We start from the raw sequence: 20,432 nt of genomic DNA, 5'->3' as shown, positions 1-20,432 counted from the left end.
AATACTATATTATTATCAGAGTTATTAAGAAATGCTATTTTTTGTTGTATTTAAAAATATAGAAATCTCAAATATCATTCCCAACATTCATTTATAACAATTCAATATTTTAATAAGCAATAGAATATTGAATTATTATTAATTGAGGAAAAAATTGTGGATTTATTTGTTACAATATTACCTTCATACAGTGCTTGGTAAATTTATTTAATCGCAGGGCATAGAATAATAAATTATTTCCTCATTACATTAACATATTACATTAATTTAAACCACAGACAAATAAAAAGAAGCCTCTGCCTTTATTAATTAATTATTATTATTTTATTGAAAAATGTTATTAAAGAAGACATCTATACATTATGAAATTTAAAACAGGTATATTTGGAATTAATAAAACAACATTTGTACTTTGTTTTATTTAAAAGGTAAAGTTTATATTCTCAGAAAAAATATGATATGATAAAATACATCTGTAGCACCAATGTCTTTATAGTACAGTAAGTAATACAATATAATGCTGCATTACAGAATAACTAAATTATTTGTAATAAAAATAATAAGTACCTAAAATTAAGAAATATTACATCAAGGTCTGTACAAGAAATACTTTGGAAATATAATAATTAGGTACCTACAATTTACAAACCTACATTCATAAAATTTGACATTTAAAATAAGTACAACAAAATCAGTCGCCTAAATCTGAATCTCTATCACCTATGGCAAACAATATGTGGAAGGCGATACCCAGAAATGCAGTTCCGAGTAAATCACCTAACGCAGTCAGGTATGGTATTGCAGAATTATCTGGATCTAAACCTAATTTCCACATCCATACAACTAAATAATGACTTATCACTAATAAAAGAAACACTTGTAAAAGTGCTGCACACATGTAAATCAATATAAATATAGGTGTAACAGATGTGTGTCCCGCTTTTAAGTACCCTATTGTATAAACAAATATTAACTGTCCAGGTATAACCATCAACATGAGCAATTTAGTGGTGTTACTTATCACAGATTTTTCTTTTTGCCCTTTGTGCAATAAAGTGGAGAGTCTAGAAGCGTGCACTGCTGCCATATTACCACCTATACCATTTATAACTAATTGAAACACTGCAACACCTTCATAACTAGCTACTGTGTACCCCAATATCAGTCCACCAGTGCTGCTTATAACCATACCAGACACTACAGGGACCCAGCCCTCATCCAATGCTTGCGTCGTAAAACTATTTTTTGATGCAACATATCCACACACAGGAACTAATATTGCACCTATAATTATAATTATAGATGGCAATATCAAACTTGTGCCAAGAGATCTATATAGCACCGAAGATATCCAAGATAACAGTGCCAAGGTTGTTAAATCACCCAAACTAGCTGCTATTGGTGTAGCCACATTGTCTGGATTGATATTCATCTTCTTTGATACAACAATTACTCCTATCATAATCAGTCCAAGCACAAAACTTGCAACAGATGCTGTTAGGACACTAGAGGCACATAGCAGCATAGCTTGATGAATATCAAACACACCTTGAGGAATCCATCCCATAGCAACTGCAGCCATAGCTGCTAAGAATCCCACTAAAACAGCTTGACACTGTATAAGGCACAGGTTGCCTATAATTAATTGATTTAAACTTGCCTCTAAGTATCCCATGTTAGCATGTGTCGACATGCGCGAAGCTAGAGTCATTTCCAAATTTCCTTTTAGGCCTAAAAGTGCTGGCACAAGAATGTATACTCCAGAAATATTTTGAAAAACGTCCCAATGTTGAACTACGTCCAGGAGGAGGCTGGCGGCCACCATACCAAATCCAGCAAGTAAAAACGACACAAACATTTGCACTGCTGCAACCCAAGAGTTTTCTTTATCATATTTAATATCTGGCGGTTTATCCTCGTTGGTTATAAGTTTGTACACGTTCGCACTCATATCACTGTCGTCGTTGCACTCAGTATTATTCATATTTTTAGAATTATTGCTTTTAGTTCTATTCATTGCTAATTGGTAAGTCGATTATTATTTTTTAATTAATGGTCCACGTAGACATTAATAAGTTATTAGTAATTTGAGTAGGCTTAACATTGTTATAGTATCGTTACCGCAACGAGTTATTCTAGTTACCCCAGTGCTAATGTCTACTATGTATTTACAAAAGTAATTACATTACTAATCTATAAATAAAATAAAAAAATAAAACAGTAAAAATAAAGTGACACTGACACAAACAGGTGATATACATTGACATTAATGACAGCATAAGATAATAATTTACGTGTCTACTACAGATAAAATATCATTCCTTTTTTGCTTAGCTTTTTTGCATTTACAATTACAGTCTTATTACCTCTGAGCTTATTACAGTATTGCATTGCATTACCTATTCATCTTTATATTTAAAAATGAATCCCTATTTCTCTTGGTCACGGCATCACGCGTGAACGGGTGGACCGATTTTGATAATTCTTTTTTATAATATTCCTTGAAGTACGGGGATGGTTCTTACTGAGAGAAAACGTAAATATGTACCATGGGCGTAGCCGGGGCGGACTGCTAGTAATAATAATTAAAATTATCCCGATTAGAGCGAGTCTCTATTCTCTCGCTATGAAGTCTGATAGCTAATAAAAAAATTAATAATTAACATTCAGGACTCAAATTTAAAAATAGAATTTTTTAGGACTGTAATATAGCTGTTGAAGCTGTCTAAAAATTTGAATTTTTTTTATGTTAAACGTATATATCCATGATAAGTTTCGAGAATAATAAATATTTGTATGGGTTATTTTACAAAATCTGAACGTGTATCCGAACACAAGGACACGGCGCTCTTGAAGTTTTGATCTCAGGAAACAAGACAAACTAGAAAGTTTGACGTTTAGCAGTTATGTGTTGCGTATACAAGTGGCGTTAGGAGGCCGCTAGCCCCTTTCTGTGATTTAGTTATATTTTTAAATTAATTTTACATTGCGTGTATAAATTACACCATCGTTAAAAATAAATTTGTAAGTGTATACGTTAGTTTATGAAAATCAGGGAAAGAACCTAAGGATTTACATTTACAATATACCTACTTAGTTAAAAATTTAGATCCGGAAACCTACTTATTATTTAACATCGAACGATATGTGCTTGAGACCGCTGGTTTCATATTAAAGTTAATTAATTAACGAGATGAATTAAATGCAGTTTTTAGATATCCAATTATAGTTCTAATTGCCATTGTTACAGGTGAACGGTATCCTTACGAGTGACAATCGCGTGTTGAAGTTGACATGTGGCAATAAAATAAACTTTCCTGAAGCTAAATTATTTTTTTAAAATGTTTAGAAGTAAAATAAGGATACACACATGTCGCATAATCCTTCTTACATCTCTGGTGTGGTTGTTGGTGGATGTAGCCATTCTCACTTTGTATTCCGACTGTTTTGGCGATGGATGCAATAAGAAAACAACAAACGAATATGGTATTAGTGTGAGTAAACCAATAAGTTTATTTAAATTTAAGATTTAAACTTGCTGTGCTTTAAATAATTGGTATAGCTTTGATTACAGCCATACTCATAATTGTATGCTTTAGCAGTTTTTGTCAAAAAATTAATAAAAACGGCCGAAGTTTTCGTCATTAACGAATAATTAATATTAATTTTATCTATATAAATGGTATTTAAAAATATTCACACTTAAAATATTTATTTACACCACAAATATTCTCTCAGGATATGGTAGAACTGAAGGGTAAAAAAGCTGCAATAGCAGCTGGCTTACAAAGGGATATAGCTGAAGATGACACAAACATTGAGGAGAATGAGGTGGATTCAGATGTTGGGGAGGATGGCTTGAACCTGGCTCCATACCCCACATCAAGGCTGAAGAGATGGAAACGTGTTCCACCCATAAAACCTCAAGGGGAATCTCCTGGTGAAATGGGTATGATATATTTATGTTTGAATGTGAAATTATTATTGACTAGCTGCTCCGCGCGGTTTCACCCCCGTGGCTCCACCCCTGTTGGTTGTAGCGTGATGATATATAGCCTATAACCTTCCTTGATAAATGGGCTATCTAACACCAAAAGATTTTTTCAAATCGGACCAGTAGTTCTCGAGATTAACGCGTTCAAACAAACAAACAAACAAACTCTTCAGCTTTATAATATTATAGTATATAGTCCAGGAGGAATCGGCGCATGAGTACCGAAAACTATTCCACCTCAATTTTTTTACGTGATCCTCTTCAAATTGCCCTACTGATGATATAAATGCATGTTGCCATGGGGCAACCCGGTGCCATATTGTTTAAACCGAAATTGTTTAAACAATTGCAAGGAATTGTTATTTTTCAACCGGACAAATTTTTTTTATATTTTTTATCGAAATACCAATAAAAAAGGTCCAATTACTTTTCACGATAAAGTTAATATTTTCAAAGATATGAATTTTTTAAGGTTTGAAAAATCTCAAATTTGGGTACTTTCGACCCATGAAAAATATATTTAAAAAAAAAATAATATATAAGTAATATTTTTTTTTCAATTCTCTATACAATAGTTAATAATATTGTTAATAGAGATTTAAGAAAATTTCATTGTTTATATCTGTTTTTTAATTGTTAACTTCGCGCGCTCACAAGTACGCGCCGCTTACCTTTAAGTATCGCCGTCTCTCTCTTACTCATGCGCTGCATCGGCCTCTCTGTGTCTTGAATCATTATTTATCATTTATCTTAAAAACTATCAACTTTATCAAGATTTCTAAAGAGAGCAATCTTATTAATAATTAAATTGTCTACAATTTGTTTCTTATATATTTTTTTCTGAAATCAATTTTTTTAAAGTTATTTAAGCATAAATTGAAACATGTAATTAAAATTACTTTTTTGTCAGTTTATATTACTTTTTTGTTATTGAAACAGCAAGTAAGGTAAAAGACCCAGTTATTGACACTGGCCTAGTTGTTTGACACTCGCAATTTGATTTTAATTAAAAGAATGAAATGTTCTCAAAAAACCAAAGATCTTAAAATTTTTAATTCAAAAATTATATTTATTAATTTATTAGAATTGATTTGTTTTTTTTTTAACTAAAATAAAATTTAAAGTGTCAATAACTAGGTCTTTTACCTTATTAATTACATTGAATAACTTCTTCAAACGAAAGTTATAGATGGAGAAGTATGAAATAATAAAACAAGATTTAAAAATAAGTATTTATTTATTATCAATATTATTTTTATATATTATATTCTTACAGTCTTCTGAATCACAACCACATAGAAGTATGCAACTTATATTATTTGTGAGCGCGCGAAGTTAACAATTAAAAAACAGATATAAACAATGAAATTTTCTTAAATCTCTATTAACAATATTATTAACTATTGTATAGAGAATTGAAAAAAAAATATTACTTATATATTATTTTTTTTTTAAATATATTTTTCATGGGTCGAAAGTACCCAAATTTGAGATTTTTCAAACCTTAAAAAATTCATATCTTTGAAAATATTAACTTTATCGTGAAAAGTAATTGGACCTTTTTTATTGGTATTTCGATAAAAAATATAAAAAAAATTTGTCCGGTTGAAAAATAACAATTCCTTGCAATTGTTTAAACAATTTCGGTTTAAACAATATGGCACCGGGTTGCCCCATGGCAACATGCATTTATATCATCAGTAGGGCAATTTGAAGAGGATCACGTAAAAAAATTGAGGTGGAATAGTTTTCGGTACTCATGCGCCGATTCCTCCTGGACTAATAGGTTAGTTGGATTTTTTTCGTAGATTTGAAGATTCTAGGTGACAGATAAATTTATACTTTTGTTTATATGTAATATTTTGCATAAGAATCCTATTCCTATTTTAATTTCTGTTTTGGGTATGAATCTAGAGAATAAATGTATTATAGACTAGGTTAAAAATTATAATATGTCAATTGGTACTTACTGAATTTTAACTTTTGCTACAGGTAAGGCTGTAAACATTCCAATAGAACAAGAGAAGGTGATGTTGGACAAATTTCAGGAGAATCAATTTAATTTAATGGCTAGTGACATGATCTCATTAAATAGGTCATTGACTGATGTGAGGTTTGAAAAGTGAGTAATTAAGTTTTAATACTTTTGTTTCATAATTAAGAATTATTTAAATATATCTCATTTAATTTGTTAATGCGATCATTATTTTCCTATTTTGTTATGTTACCTTTGTAACAACATGAATCATGTTGTAATTTTTTTAAATTAAAAAGTGTGTATTTACAAAAATATAGAAGAGATGACAGATAAACCTGAACAAAACTGCTATACCTTTAAAAATGAATTCATATCCTTTTAGTAGTCGAAATATAACAATACATATAATCTAGACTAGATAACATTTTTACATAGATGCAAAGATAAGCCGTACCCTACATTGCTGCCAACCACAAGTGTAGTGATAGTATTTCACAATGAAGCATGGTCCACTCTAATAAGGACTGTATGGAGTACAATAAACAGATCACCTCGGCCTCTGTTGAAGGAGATTATATTGGTTGATGATGCTAGTGAGAAAGGTAAGTTATGTGACGTGTGCATTTAATTGTACAGAATTTTTTATTGTTGCGGTCTACTTTAATATTATTTTAAATTGCTTGACATATACATTTATATGTACAGAACTTTTTATTGTTCCTTTCTACTGTAATGTAATTTAAGTGTACATTTAAATGTACAGGCTTTTGGATTATTTATTGTTACTGTCTACTGTAATGTAAGCGTTTGGTGAAAGGGAAAGGTTATAGTGCGTTTTTAGACTGTTGAATTAAATGTTCAGTATTAAAAATGTAGGTTTTCAATTAGTGTCTCATTCTTTGTACTTTTTTAATTTATGGTTCAGAAATATATTGGAATATGTAAATGGTTTTTACATGGAATTTTAACAAAGGTGATTTGACATTTATAGAGCTGAATAAATATTTGCCAATGTGTTTTAAATGTGTTATTAGGAATGTAAAGAGAACCATTTGTAAGGAAATAAAAATGTTGATTCTTCTTTAAACTATGTATCACCATATTATATGGTATTATTTATCGTAAATATTTTGATACTTTTTAAAAGCCGGTTAATATGTTGGTTCTGAAACAATCTTAAAGCAAACTCATAAAAATTACTTACGAATATATTATCTTAGAAACAAAAATGTAGCATCTAAATTACTATTTGATAAATTTCCAAATCAAGTTATTTAATATTTAAAACATTAATTATTCATGCGCTCTAGATATTCAAATAAGTACCGTCAAATGTGGCTACTTGACCTTTACTTGGCAACTTGACCACACCTTCCGTTTAACAACAAAATATCAAATTTTGTAGAATTGAAAGCAAATTGACCTAACGTATCGATGTTGGTAGGTTTTTAAAATATTAATTGGCAACATATTTTAATTTTAAAGCGGTAACGCTGTTGGTTCTCGCAATATAACCTATCGAAGTGTGACTGTGACCAAGGATCTTTTGCCGGTGTCAGTATTATTATGTTTGTAGAGCTTAAACTGCACATCTCAGGTGAGTACAGTTTTGATATGTTGCGTAATAAACCCTAGAGATTGATTTTACAGTGGGAACTATCCAATTTTAGGCTCATCTGTCGAAATATTTGCTTGGGCATTGATGCCTCAGGTTAGGTCAAGTTGCCATTGACCGCTGCGTGGCAACTTGACCGACGCCTAGGGTTGACACAAAAAATAACGTGACTGCATTTTTCCTTTTTTTTTATCTGTTTCGAGTTTTGCATAGTAAAATCAATAAATTTGCTGCAAATTTCGGACAATCAGGATACTTATACTATCTTTGATGACAACGATTTAGCATATTTCTAATGAAAAATAAATGTTTCCTTACCTATTAATAAATACCTATAAGTATTAAGTAATATACATATACATATGTATTAAATTTAGTTTAATAAATAAATAGTTCATTAAAATTTGTGTCTTATTTGTGACAACCCTATCCGACATGTAATGCTTTGTATGAAATCATTACAAATCCCGTGGCAACTTGACCAGGTAGCCAGAGCCTAACAGTTTATTGTAAAGCTTCGGGCTGCAATATTTAAAAAGTCGAAGACTTAAAAAGTAATAGCAATTTAGCCTAAAACAAGAATGATAAGCATCTACCTATGAAAACTGATGTGCAAGGTCAAGATACCACATCAGTGTCAACTTGACCTGTATTACGTTTATTTGTAAATAATGTCAGATTCAATATATTTTAAAGAAATACCTAGTAAAAGTGAATGATGAAATCATTCATGACATGAACAAATCATAAAATGTTAATAAAAGTTTAACATAAATAAGTTAGCTAAGAAAAAGTAAAAAAATGTGGTCAAGTAGCCACATTTGACCGGTATTTATTTATGCATTTTGTATGACTGAACGAATTATTTACGAATAATGTTTATTTTAAAAATTTGATTCCATGAGACATGAATCTGTTAAATTTTGAGATTCGTATTTGAAAAAAATTAAAAAAAAAAAATTTCTAATAGTACATGTTTTTTTTTTCTATCTAATGACCTTACTTCGTAACCATGATACATATAAAAACGTCAGCTTTTTTATTTCGTCGTGTTCTCTAGAACACTTAGGTAAGAAGCTAGAGGACTACATAAAGACGCTGCCGGTACCAACGCGTTTGTTCCGAACTGAAAATCGTTCGGGACTCATCCGCGCGCGGCTTTTGGGCGCGAAACACGTGAAGGGTGACGTCATTACCTTCCTGGATGCACATTGTGAATGTACTGGTAAGTTACTTTTTTTTTATTTTGAAGTGAAAGTTTTGGCGCGTTGAGTGTAAAATTTCAAGATCACGTCCTGACGGTATCGTCACGTCATGGAGTAAGGTGAAGATTTTTGTATATTTGAATTTTGCCAAAGAAGTTTCACTTCGGATACGAGTGCTCGGCACACACCCTTTTTTGTTGATAGGATAGTTTAAATTGTCGTACTATACCTGTATATGAATTTATTACACGGGTCACTAAGGGCAAGTACTGCTACAGCTAAGGAAAACGCTCGTAGAAAACCATTAATCATTTTTTAAGATATTCTGAAATGCGTTCACAGTTTTTGGGAAAAATACTGTAGGTATAGCTATTCACATTGTAAAATGACTCCTGCCTGTTTCTTGAGACTAACGTCTTACATATTGTGACCTTCGAAGCATGGAGGCGCTAAATTGAAATACCACATGGTCACCCACCGTTAAACTGACCGCAGTAAGATTGATTTACTTACCTATAGGTGCCTATAGTTTACCTCGCTAAAAAATAGACTGCCTAGTTTATTGTGCTAATGCAAAATAATCTATCTTAGTACCAAACAGGACTGAAATGTCATATACCCAATTGTTTATTCCGGTTTAAAATGATACAAGTAAACTATTAACGCCTACGTTGTCGCGGAAATCGAGCAATATATAGATACTAGAATGTGTGCATCGGCTATAATATTTGGAGTCATATTTTGGGTGTTAATCATATTTTAAAATGATTAAACTCTTAAAAAAATTGAATATTGTAAGTGTGCCAAATGTCATTCAATGGTTGAGAATGATTCAGTAAGAAACATTTTAACTTTCACTTTTTATTAAATGTAGATAAGTATCGATTTTTTATATATTTTTTTTATTATTTATTGAGTGTTTGGTAACTTTAGAAATTTCTTTCGTATAAATAAGTTCCTGCCATCTGCAAGCGTGGTTTCTATTTCCAAGAAATACATTTATATCATTAAAGTCGCTTTAGAGTTTACCTACATATTCGTATTCATATCACAACAGCATATGAATATTAGAAAGAAATCGAAATATATCCGATCTTAATCACAATGTTATCTACCTAAAATCGACGGGTTCCTAATTCCGTATTCCGGTACCGTATATTTTTTTCAATAACTAATCAAAATATATCCGTAAGAAAAGTCAATTACACTAGCTATTGTAAATATTCTAACGCATTGTAGTGCTCTGTTCATTCCCCTATGTTAAGGCGCTGACTCCACGAGCGAGAGAATCGCGGCGATATTATCGTCGTGCCACGCATTTCTATACACTCTCTATGGAACCGTCTCCACACGGCGATATTATCGCCGCGATGCGACGAGTGGCAATGAGCGCGCAAAAAGTCATTACATCGTCGCTAGCCCGCCGCGACTAGCAGCGGGCCCGCCACGCGCTCCCGACGAGCGCGCTGTCAAACGCAGCGGCATTTCAGCGTTGCCTCTGGTCTTCTCGTAGTTCTCTTCAAGGAAACGTGACGATACCGTTACGAGTCGCCGCGGAAGCGCTGCGATTCCGTTACGACTCGCGACGATACGCGGCGGAATTATCGCTCGTTCGTGGAGATTATCCGACGATATAAGGGCGGACTCGTCGCGATTCTCTCGCTCGTGGAGTCAGCGCCAAGTGGATGATCTGTCGACGCACTAATTATTCAATTACACTTTTTTACGCAGTCGATTGTTCATACATATGTATATCGTAGCTAAAATTCAATGCAAATTACCACAGTGTTATCTTGTCTCGTTAAAAAGCCATATTAACAGCGTTTAATTGTAGGAAAATACTTCTAGGTGCTTCTTAGCATAGACATTGGCTCGTTAGTTCAAAGTCTATTTCTAAAAAAAATATAATGAGGAACGATTTTTTTACTATAGTGGTTCCTGATAAAAGCCGAAATTTATTTTGGTTTATATCCCGGGTCAAACACTTGAAGTCCACCTACACAATATTATAATATGTAATAATCAGTAAGTATTAAAATGTCTCCATAGGAAACGTATAGGTAAGAACTAAGAAGATAGTGAGCCAGTCAGTGTAGGTCTCGTAATTATAAATTTATTTACTGGTGCTTGCAAAAAGTTATTTGCATCTGCGTAGGCCGTAGATTATCATTCCCCATTTCTATTTTTCATTATAACGCCGAGTATTTCTGGTATTGCAATTTGCTATTTCCATATGAATATAAACATGCTCATAAATTAATCTTAAGAACTTAACTGCTTACCTACATACGAAGATAGTTTTGCGTATGTGTTGTCTACCTATTTATTTATAATAGATATAATAGAAGGACGATTTAAAAATAACATAAAATTGATACATTTGTTACTTACTTATCGTGGAAATAATAGTTTCACACAAATTTCCTAAACGGAAGTAAATAGTTTCGAACGTAAACGGATGCACAATTTAATTCAATTCCCTCAATTGTTACAATATAACTTCGTTCGTTGTACAAATATAAAAAGAACGGTTAAATATTATATTTAAAATGTCATCTAAAGAATCGTCTCGGCGCAAGTTTATCGAGTGCCTATTAGCGTAATTAGCAAGTAGTGACGAGAGAAAGTTCGTGCTTTTGACACAAATGAGATCGACTTGTGTATTATATGAATCAGTTTGATCCAAGTAATAAATTCATACTACTAATATTATAAAGCCGAAAAGATCGCTAATCTCTTGAACAACTGATAAGAATTAAGATATATATTACGAGGACTTAAGAGATATAAATAACAATTCTTGAATGACAACGGCTTTAAGTAAAAAAATGTATTTTTAGTCTTATTACGGATTAGCCCACGCAAAGCTGTGATGACTAGCTAGTCTTTAATAATTTACATTCATTCTTACAGGATTCTCATAATAACTCTATAATTAATCTTTCTTTAGGTAATTATGTTTTGTTGCGAAAAGAATCCCGCTCACACATAGCACCGTATTACGATGAAAGTATAAAAGATTAATTGCTTCGTTAATGATAATTGTCCGATATTGCGGATGTTGAAATAAAATGTAAATCAAACTATTAGACGATCTTATAGTTAATTCAATGATTGTGAGTGCGATATATAAAGTACCGTTTGATTTCATTTCATTGTGGGTTTTTCTCGACAATAAATTCATTGATTTACAATACTATATGATTGTCTTTAAAATGTAATTAGTTGCTTCGTAAGTGACAGTGTTATTGATTTAATTTCTTTATCGATTAATGGACCATGTATACAATTGTTTTGCGATGTTTTTGATGTTAAGATATGGCAAAATACGATTAAAACACAATTATACAGATCTTTTATTAGATAAATGTTGTGTTCTACTTTGATGTTAGATTAAATAATAATAAGGTTTTATTAAAATCATATGCGAAATGTTCAAATCTGTTCAATTTCTTGAGTTTAGGCAGATACTCCGACACGTTTGGTTTTGACACATTACGATGATTACGACACAAAAAAATCTGGCATCGTTTCATTCTATTGTACTAATTAGTTTCTTTGAAACGTGTGTAACCTATTTTTGAAGCAAGTTTCTCCAGCTTTAATGAGAAACTAGCTATCCGCCCTCGGCTTCGCTCGCGTGCATTTCACAATATCGCGTGACCACCGTACATTTTCCGTCCCCTATTTCACTCACATTAAGATTTGTTTTCTTGACAAAAAGCATATACATCCTTTCCCTAGGTATATTTTATATTTGTTCCAAATTTCATCAAAATTGGCTCAGAGACGGCAAAGCGTAATAGACAGCCAGAAAGTTATGTTTTCATCATATTGTATGAATATAGGTATTATAACAGAATAAATATAATGTAGTAGAAATTGCGTAGTGTTTCATAGTTCATAACTAATAACGCGAATAACTATACAGGGTGTACCAAAAAGTAGTGATGAACGGAAGCTGAGAGGTAGAGGACCTAGAGGGCTATCCGAATCACCCCCATGTATGTCATGCGATTTTTCGTATTTTCGGAGTTATGACGATTTTTTCAATTTTTCACCGATCGCCGAGTACGATGATATTTTCACTCATGCTGACGTCAATGATTGCAGAAGATGCTTGATTTTTTTTGTGTGCTAAGCTGAAAGATAGGCCAATTCAGTATGGTAACATTTACTATCGTTAGATCTTTGAATGGAATAAAAAAAAGAATTAAATGGCAAGAAAGATAAAATTACCCAGTATGTTCACCACTTCAAGGGCCCGTAAAAAAATAAAATCACATAAAAAAAGTTTTCCGTTTGACTTTTAAAAACTTGCTCTATCTATCAGATAGCTACCCTGAAAATTTCATTTTATTATTCAGAAGGCTTCAATCGAAAAATTTAAATCTAAATGTGGTAAGTGCAAAAATTGAATTAACATGATGATCATTAAAACCAATAAATAGGTGTTTAATTACCAGAAATTTTTAAAATAACCCCGCTGTTGCTCAATGCAAGTGCGACATCACCGTAAAAAGTAGTCTTTTAAATGTCTGAATGCCCTTTTATCATTTTTAATGGTTTCTTCTGTTACTATGAATTTCCGGGTTATTTCGTCTAAATTGTGGCATTCTCTCAAGTAGCCGAAGTCTTTTTAATATTCTCATTGAAACAAATCAATGGGGTTTAGGTCGAGGGACCGTGGAGGCCAGGCTTTAAGGCAGGCTTCACCGGCGCATGCGCAGGCTGCAACGACCAATCCATTTTTCAGGGTATCTTGGCCCTTTAGCCTGGCCTGCACGGTCCCCGGACATAAACCCTATTGATTATTTTCCGTGGGTATACTACAAAGACGAGAGACTGCCACAATTTGGACGAAATAACCCGGAAATTCATAGTAGCAGAAGAAACCATTAAAAATGATAAAAGGGCATTCAGACATTTAAAAGACTACTTTTTACGGTGATGTCGCACTTGCATTGAGCAACAGCGGGGTTATTTTAAAAATTTCTGGTAATTAAACACCTATTTATTGGTTTTAATGATCATCATGTTAATTCAATTTTTGCACTTACCACATTTAGATTCAAATTTTTCGATTGAAGCCTTCTGAATAATAAAATGAAATTTTCAGGGTAGCTATCTGATAGATAGAGCAAGTTTTTAAAAGTCAAACGGAAAACTTTTTTTATGTGATTTTATTTTTTTACGGGCCCTTGAAGTGGTGAACATACTGGGTAATTTTATCTTTCTTGCCATTTCATTCTTTTTTTTATTCCATTCAAAGATCTAACGATAGTAAATGTTACCATACTGAATTGGCCTATCTTTCAGCTTAGCACACAAAAAAAATCAACCATCTTCCGCAATCATTGACGTCAGCATGAGTGAAAATATCATCGTACTCGGCGATAGGTGAAAAATTGAAAAAATCGTCATAACTCCGAAAATACGAAAAATCGCATGACATACATGGGGGTGATTCGGATAGCCCTCTAGGTCCTCTACCTCTCAGCTTCCGTTCATCACTACTTTTTGGTACACCCTGTATATCCATATAATGTCATAAATCAAGTTACGATAAGGACACCGAAAGGCAACTTTTAGACTGTCCTTTATCTAGCCTAGACTGTACTGTAGTATTATATCGTTGTCCTAGTGTAGGTACTTTATTAGGTATTAATATCTGTAAAAACCGAATATGATATTGTATATAATAGAAATAGATGTCTATTTTTGAATAGTATGATATTTAATATGAGATTGATTATTTAATTGACGATAAAAACCCATGGAGGGTTGTCGCGTAAAAACCACAGGACAGTTCTTTGGCATATTATTATTGTAATATATGATGTTACATATTAGGTATGTATATTGTATAATTAAATTGTAAAACTGACATGATTTAAAAGAGCAACTATGGAGTTTCTTGCCGGTTCTTCTCCGTAGATACTGCTTTCCGAATAGGTGGTAAATGTTAAAATAAGTATGTAATGGTGTAAAAGTGCTTCTAGAAGAAGTCTAATTGAATAAATATATGTTTGAGTTTGAGTTTGAATTTACTAGTAGGTTTACACGTTACACGTTTAGCTATTTATCAGTAGGTTAAGGTAATTTAAACAGATTAAACACAAATAAACGTGAATCATAGTGCAGATATAAGATTTTCATGAAACTTGTTGGATGTAGTTTATGTTCCAAAATAACACAAGATCTATAGAAATACTTTCTTTTACCCGCGACTTCATCTGCGGATGTTGATACTCGTCACAACTAGTTATTTAACAAGTCCTATTTGTCAACAGAGGGTTGGCTAGAGCCGCTGCTCGCAAGGATAGTGGAAGACAGATCAACAGTGGTCTGCCCGATTATAGATGTCATCTCCGACACAACATTCGAGTACATACAAGCGTCCGACATGACTTGGGGCGGCTTCAATTGGAAACTCAACTTCAGATGGTAAGTAGTTGACATCGGATTTTCAAGTTTCATTGAAGCTCGGTACTCTTGGTGTTTTTAATTAAAGGTTACGTTGAGGACCCTCGGACGGTGAATGTAAAATTTGATTTCTATTTTGGTTGGAATATTTTTTGTTAGGGTTGGTAGGATGTGCAATATTTTCGACAAAATATGAATACTAATATTTTCCGATAAGTGAAACGTGTGTAGTGTTTTTATGAACTCTATATATTATTAATTAATATCCTGTAATGCGATGACAATTGACATAAATAACTTTGATATTGATATTTCAAAACAAAACAAAATTTTTGTGTCTGTAAACCAAAGAAAATTCAAAATTTTGTTATAATTTTTAATAATATAAGCGTTAAATTAAAGAACAAATTGTATCGTTTTCATGCTTTTTTCCTGTACACATTAAGTGCGCTACTAAAGCGAATAATTTACCGTGTGATAAGGCTATATATTTAATCTGCTTTACATATCAGAAGGTCAATATTTATACATTATAATTTCCTTACTCATATTGCAGTGTTCTGTAGCAAATTATAAAAAAATCGTCACTTATTTATGTCTTCGAATCAATGGGGAGTACCACAAGGGTCTATGTTAGGTCCTCAAAGTATAATAGCGCACAAGACAGATTTTTTGACATCAATAATTTTCAAATCCAGGAATTTTCCGATACCAGTACTACAATTAAAAGCGATATGATAGTTAATCGTCATTATTATATTGTCCAAGCTAGGAAACAGTAGGTAAATAAAAAAAAATCTTAGAGAAAACTACATATGCAGAATCTATGGTCCCAAGGTTGCAGCGATCGTAACTCAAGATTGTTTTGCTTGCGTAACCCGCGTCTCCTATTGTTCACGCTTCCGACGTTTATAAGTGTACATAGTTCAATTATTTGTTCAAGTACCCCTGTTTCATTTAATTATTTATTTGGAACATTAGAATTTTACATTTCGGGTGCAAATGTATTTGTACAAAGTGAATTCAAAATCATAATTTAAGAAGATAAAAGACTAAAGAGTAAGCTTGAATGTGACTGATATACAAATTACAATAGAGATGAAGAATAAATTAAATATGTACCTAATGAAGAATAAAAAAGTACCTAATGTCATTTACAGTGATTGAATATCTTGTGGTCAGTTGATAATAAATAACGGGAAGGTAAAAAGATCTTTCCTTGCATTTTAATGACCATTTTACTTGTAAATCTGATTAAATAGACAATCGGAATTTCCAGTAATGCTAAACAGTGGAAATTCTATAGCTTAATCCTATCTGAACTTATCAATTACTATTGTTCAGGTTTCTGTAATCTAATTAAAAAACCCATACAATTCTATCGCGGTATTGTGTCTGCAATCTGAGTTAATTCATTTGGTATTTATCACTTGTTTAATATTGTTAGACGTTATTCATTAATATCGAGAGTGTAATTTCGTTGTTTTCATATGAATGTTAATTAATTTTGCAAATTATTTGAAATATTTTGTTAATTAAAAGATAATTAGCTTTTGCATTTTTTTCCTCTTGTGGTTTTTCAAGGTTGTAATGCTCTTCGTTTTCTTCACCTTGTACTACATTTTTCTTATGATAATGAATAGATACGTACTGCGTATTATAAACTTATTATAGAAAAGCTTCTTAGTTACTATTTATTTTGTATACAATGAATCTACGTGATTTACTTTCGAGATTTTTTTTCTCCAATTTTTATGGAAAAAATATCACGTCGCTATAAAAGTAATGACCAGTAAATGTGAGTTTTAATTGTTCTAACGCATAATCATCAAATAATAGAAAATTGGTAATTATGACGTATCAGTCATGCATTACAATCACGTGTTTCATGGTCGAACGGCTCCTTTTAAACCACATCGTATGTTTATGGGACACCGTGTTGGAATTAACGAGTTTGTATCGCTATTTTATTAGTAGGTGTAACTTGTTTTAAAGTATGCACTTCCTGTATTTATCGGTGGCTGTTTCTGTGCAGTATGGCTAAAGCGGAGAAAAGAATTTTCATATAAGGAAGCTTGCTTCAAATGTTCCCTGACGATTGACAATATATGGATTAATTTCTTTCCTACTCCTATCCTTTACTTAATTTCTCTCTGTACAACCGGTTGTCTGGCAGCAATCGCTATTTAGCGATAAGGCCGCCGTTATAATATATCCTAGATCCTTCTGCAATGTAGAATTGGTACTTCAATTCTTATAAACATGATAAAAATTTAAAATTTCCTTCATTGATCAATGTTAAATTACCGTTTTAATCATTACCGTATACATTAATTAACACTTTCCCCTCGTCCATAAATCTTTTTTTCTGAGCCTACGATCTCGATTCATTCATTTTCTATCCTGTAATATTGATCATCAATATGCGCCAAGTCAGTTCTATAAGATTCGTCTCTTGCATTTAATTTGAGTGCACTTTTGATCTTGTGTCCTTCAACGAACCATTTTCATGAAAGTAAAAGGTTAAAAAAATGTAGTATCAATGATAAATATGGATTCGGACCGGTTTGCGGAGGTGTTACGTAAATGTGCATGTTGGCCGTGACTCCGAAGAGTCTAGCAGAGTTGAAAGACCCGTTGTATTATACTATTTGTACTTTAAAATGTTTGATACTTTTGAATAGGTACCCTTATAATGTTCGAACTTTGTCGATAGCATATGTGTATTCGCGAATGTATTGCTAGAATAATGGAGACATTGAAATCTATGAAGTTGTAAAATACGATTAATATATTTATACCAAATAATATGTACATGTTATGTACTTATTGCCGATTAAATATTTATGATCGCCGTGGAAAAATGTTCAAGTTATTATTAAAATTAATTGCACACCCAATTCCATTGATATTTTTAGAATAATTAATTCTTATCGATCGATTGATTGATATTCGATTAAATTTCTTAGAAGTTCCCTTTTATAAAATGCCTTTCGTAAATTCGATAAGGACTTTCAATAATTGATGGAGTACTTAACTGTATGTAAATTATTACTTACATTTGATTATATGTGGCTTTCGTCAATTTGATTATCGGAAAATTAAAAAAAGAAATCCTTGTTTATAACATGTCGATATTGTTGATAGCTGATAAATTATATAGGTATTATTTTGATGTCATGATTACGGGAATTGTGTGCTTTGTTGAATAAAATCATACTTGTTTTCAGTTAGTATTCTGTAGGATTCTGAAGGTTTCTGAGCCAATAAAAAATGTTTAGTTTTATGGCTGTGATAAGTATGATAAATTGTTTTCGTAAAAACAAGATAATGATTCGCTTTACTGCTTCATAAAAAAACCTGAAACTACAAACATAATACATATGTACTAGATATTTCTCTCTATATACATTCTCTGTGATATTCTTAGTTCTGATGTTATAATTTCTGTTACATAGAACAAGATATCAAAATCAAAATCAAAAATTATTTATTCAGTAACAAATATGTTTACAATTATATCAGATATAACAACAATCAATTCGTAACATGTACTCTACTCCTTTCAAAATATATAAAAAGATATTTAACGACAATCTTGACTGCAGGTACCGCGTGCCGGAGCGTGAAATGGCGCGGCGTGGGGGCGATCGTACCGCACCGCTGCGGACGCCAACCATGGCCGGCGGGCTCTTTGCGATAGACAAGGAGTACTTCTACAAGATCGGCTCCTACGATGAGGGCATGGACATCTGGGGCGGGGAGAATCTGGAGATGAGCTTCCGGGTATTGTATATGACTTGATTAATTTTGGAGATCGATGTGTTGCTGGAATTTTTGACGTGACAACGTCTTATAATTCGATAGAGCCGGCTGCACGCACGAAAAAACATGACTCATGCGGCGTTACCTCGCTCTGAGGCGTTCTATGTAAGGCTTGAAGTGCAAGCGAGAGCGCGGAACGAGCGACAAAGAAGCACAATCAGACGTTGTCACGTTCAACTATCGTCAGTAAATCGACTTTACAGACAAACAACTTTTTTTTTGAAGGAATAGAACTCACGATGTATTTGGTCAGTAACAGTTTTTTAACAGAACAATATTTAATTTGTTTCTAGTTCGTTTTATGTAAACATGGTTTTGAATACTACCCATATCCACAAGGGTGGTATTAAAAACCAAGTTTGATTTACAATTTACGTCCATTTTACAAACTCCTAAATACAATCTCCTTTAAAATAACATGAATCTTACCATTATCTTCTATAGAGAGTACCTATTACTCTGTCACCATGTACTTTACAATATAAGTTAGTGTCACTTCATACTATTTAGTGATAATACACACTAACTACGTGGTAATATAAACCACAAAAGAAAAATCTACAGGGTAAAGCTATAACTGTACCATATAAGTGATAATCCATGGGGTAAATCCATAAATATCGGAGCAAATATTTGACAGTACCTACCGTGTGGCTGACAAAAGGTATAACAGTACCTTGTAAGTGACACTATCGGGGTAAATCCTATACAAGTACTGTATAAGTGACAATCCATGGCGCAAAGCTGTGGAAGTACATTACATAAGTGACAATCCAAGGGGTAAAACCATACCAGTACTGTATAAGTGACAAACTATCGGGTAAAGCTGTAACTTTACCCCATATTTAGGTACTATATAAGTGACAGTGTATGGGGCAATAGTATCACAGACCACAGAACCGTATGTAATGACACTGTATGGGGGGTAAAGGTGTGGCAGTGCGGCGGTCGGCTCGAAATAATCCCGTGCTCGCACGTGGGGCACGTGTTCCGCGACAAGTCGCCGTACTCGTTCCCCGGCGGCGTGCAGAACATCGTGCTGCACAACGCGGCGCGCGTCGCCGAGGTGTGGATGGACGAGTGGGGCGAGTTCTATTACGCCATGAACCCAGGTTCGGACCGTTCCAATAGACGCTTTGCCAAACATTCCATAAAAGGCCGGCAAAGCACCTGCAACACTAGTGTTGAAAGTGTTTATGGGCGGTGGTGACCACTTACTTAGGTGGCCCACCTGCCCCTTTGCTTGCTCTGACATAAAAAAAACTGCGGGGTAGTACTATAGAAGTTTAGGTCGGTACATTTTTGGGGGTAGGGAAGATTAGGACGATAATAGGGATCGAAGATGGTAGGGCAGGGTGGATTATTGCGTTCCATAAACATAGGAACAAT

The 20,432-nt window shown here is 33.0% G+C and overlaps 2 protein-coding genes across 4 annotated transcripts in view; one reads left to right on the top strand and one right to left on the bottom strand.

Annotated features, from left to right (window-relative positions):
- Positions 1-410: 410 nt before the first annotated feature.
- LOC149480989 (solute carrier family 41 member 1-like) lies at positions 411-2,255 on the bottom strand. Its single transcript, XM_089706056.1, has one exon. The coding sequence runs from the start codon at positions 2,015-2,017 to the stop codon at positions 692-694; it is 1,326 nt and encodes a 441-aa protein (XP_089562182.1). The 5' UTR covers positions 2,018-2,255; the 3' UTR covers positions 411-691.
- A 626-nt stretch (positions 2,256-2,881) lies between these two features.
- The window catches only part of Pgant5 (polypeptide N-acetylgalactosaminyltransferase 5), a 170,599-nt gene continuing 153,048 nt past the window's right edge, over positions 2,882-20,432 (top strand). For 2 of the 3 annotated variants that reach the window (XR_016316963.1, XM_089706048.1), the window contains exons 1-9: positions 2,882-3,024; positions 3,251-3,494; positions 3,739-3,949; positions 5,987-6,116; positions 6,408-6,574; positions 8,648-8,812; positions 15,086-15,239; positions 18,827-19,004; positions 19,975-20,155. Coding sequence is in view for 2 of the 3 variants with exons in the window: in XM_089706048.1 (XP_089562174.1) it covers positions 3,342-3,494; positions 3,739-3,949; positions 5,987-6,116; positions 6,408-6,574; positions 8,648-8,812; positions 15,086-15,239; positions 18,827-19,004; positions 19,975-20,155 (1,339 nt within the window). In the remaining variant the exon portion in view is untranslated. The remainder of the gene's footprint in view (positions 3,025-3,250; positions 3,495-3,738; positions 3,950-5,986; positions 6,117-6,407; positions 6,575-8,647; positions 8,813-15,085; positions 15,240-18,826; positions 19,005-19,974; positions 20,156-20,432) is intronic. The other variant, XM_089706050.1, reaches the window with a different exon arrangement.

This window comes from Colias philodice, chromosome 17, assembly GCF_061535455.1.
Source record: "Colias philodice isolate Cphi_HAF_F1 chromosome 17, ilColPhil1 Martin Lab GWU primary, whole genome shotgun sequence".
NCBI classification, from domain to species: Eukaryota; Metazoa; Arthropoda; class Insecta; order Lepidoptera; family Pieridae; genus Colias; species Colias philodice.
Note: the sequence above shows the minus strand (reverse complement) of the source record. Positions and strands in the feature narration are given on the sequence as shown.

Bases quoted from the DNA above. Each gene is read 5' to 3' on its own strand.
- LOC149480989 (XM_089706056.1), bottom strand. From the start codon at position 2,017: ATGAATAGAACTAAAAGCAATAATTCTAAAAATATGAATAATACTGAG.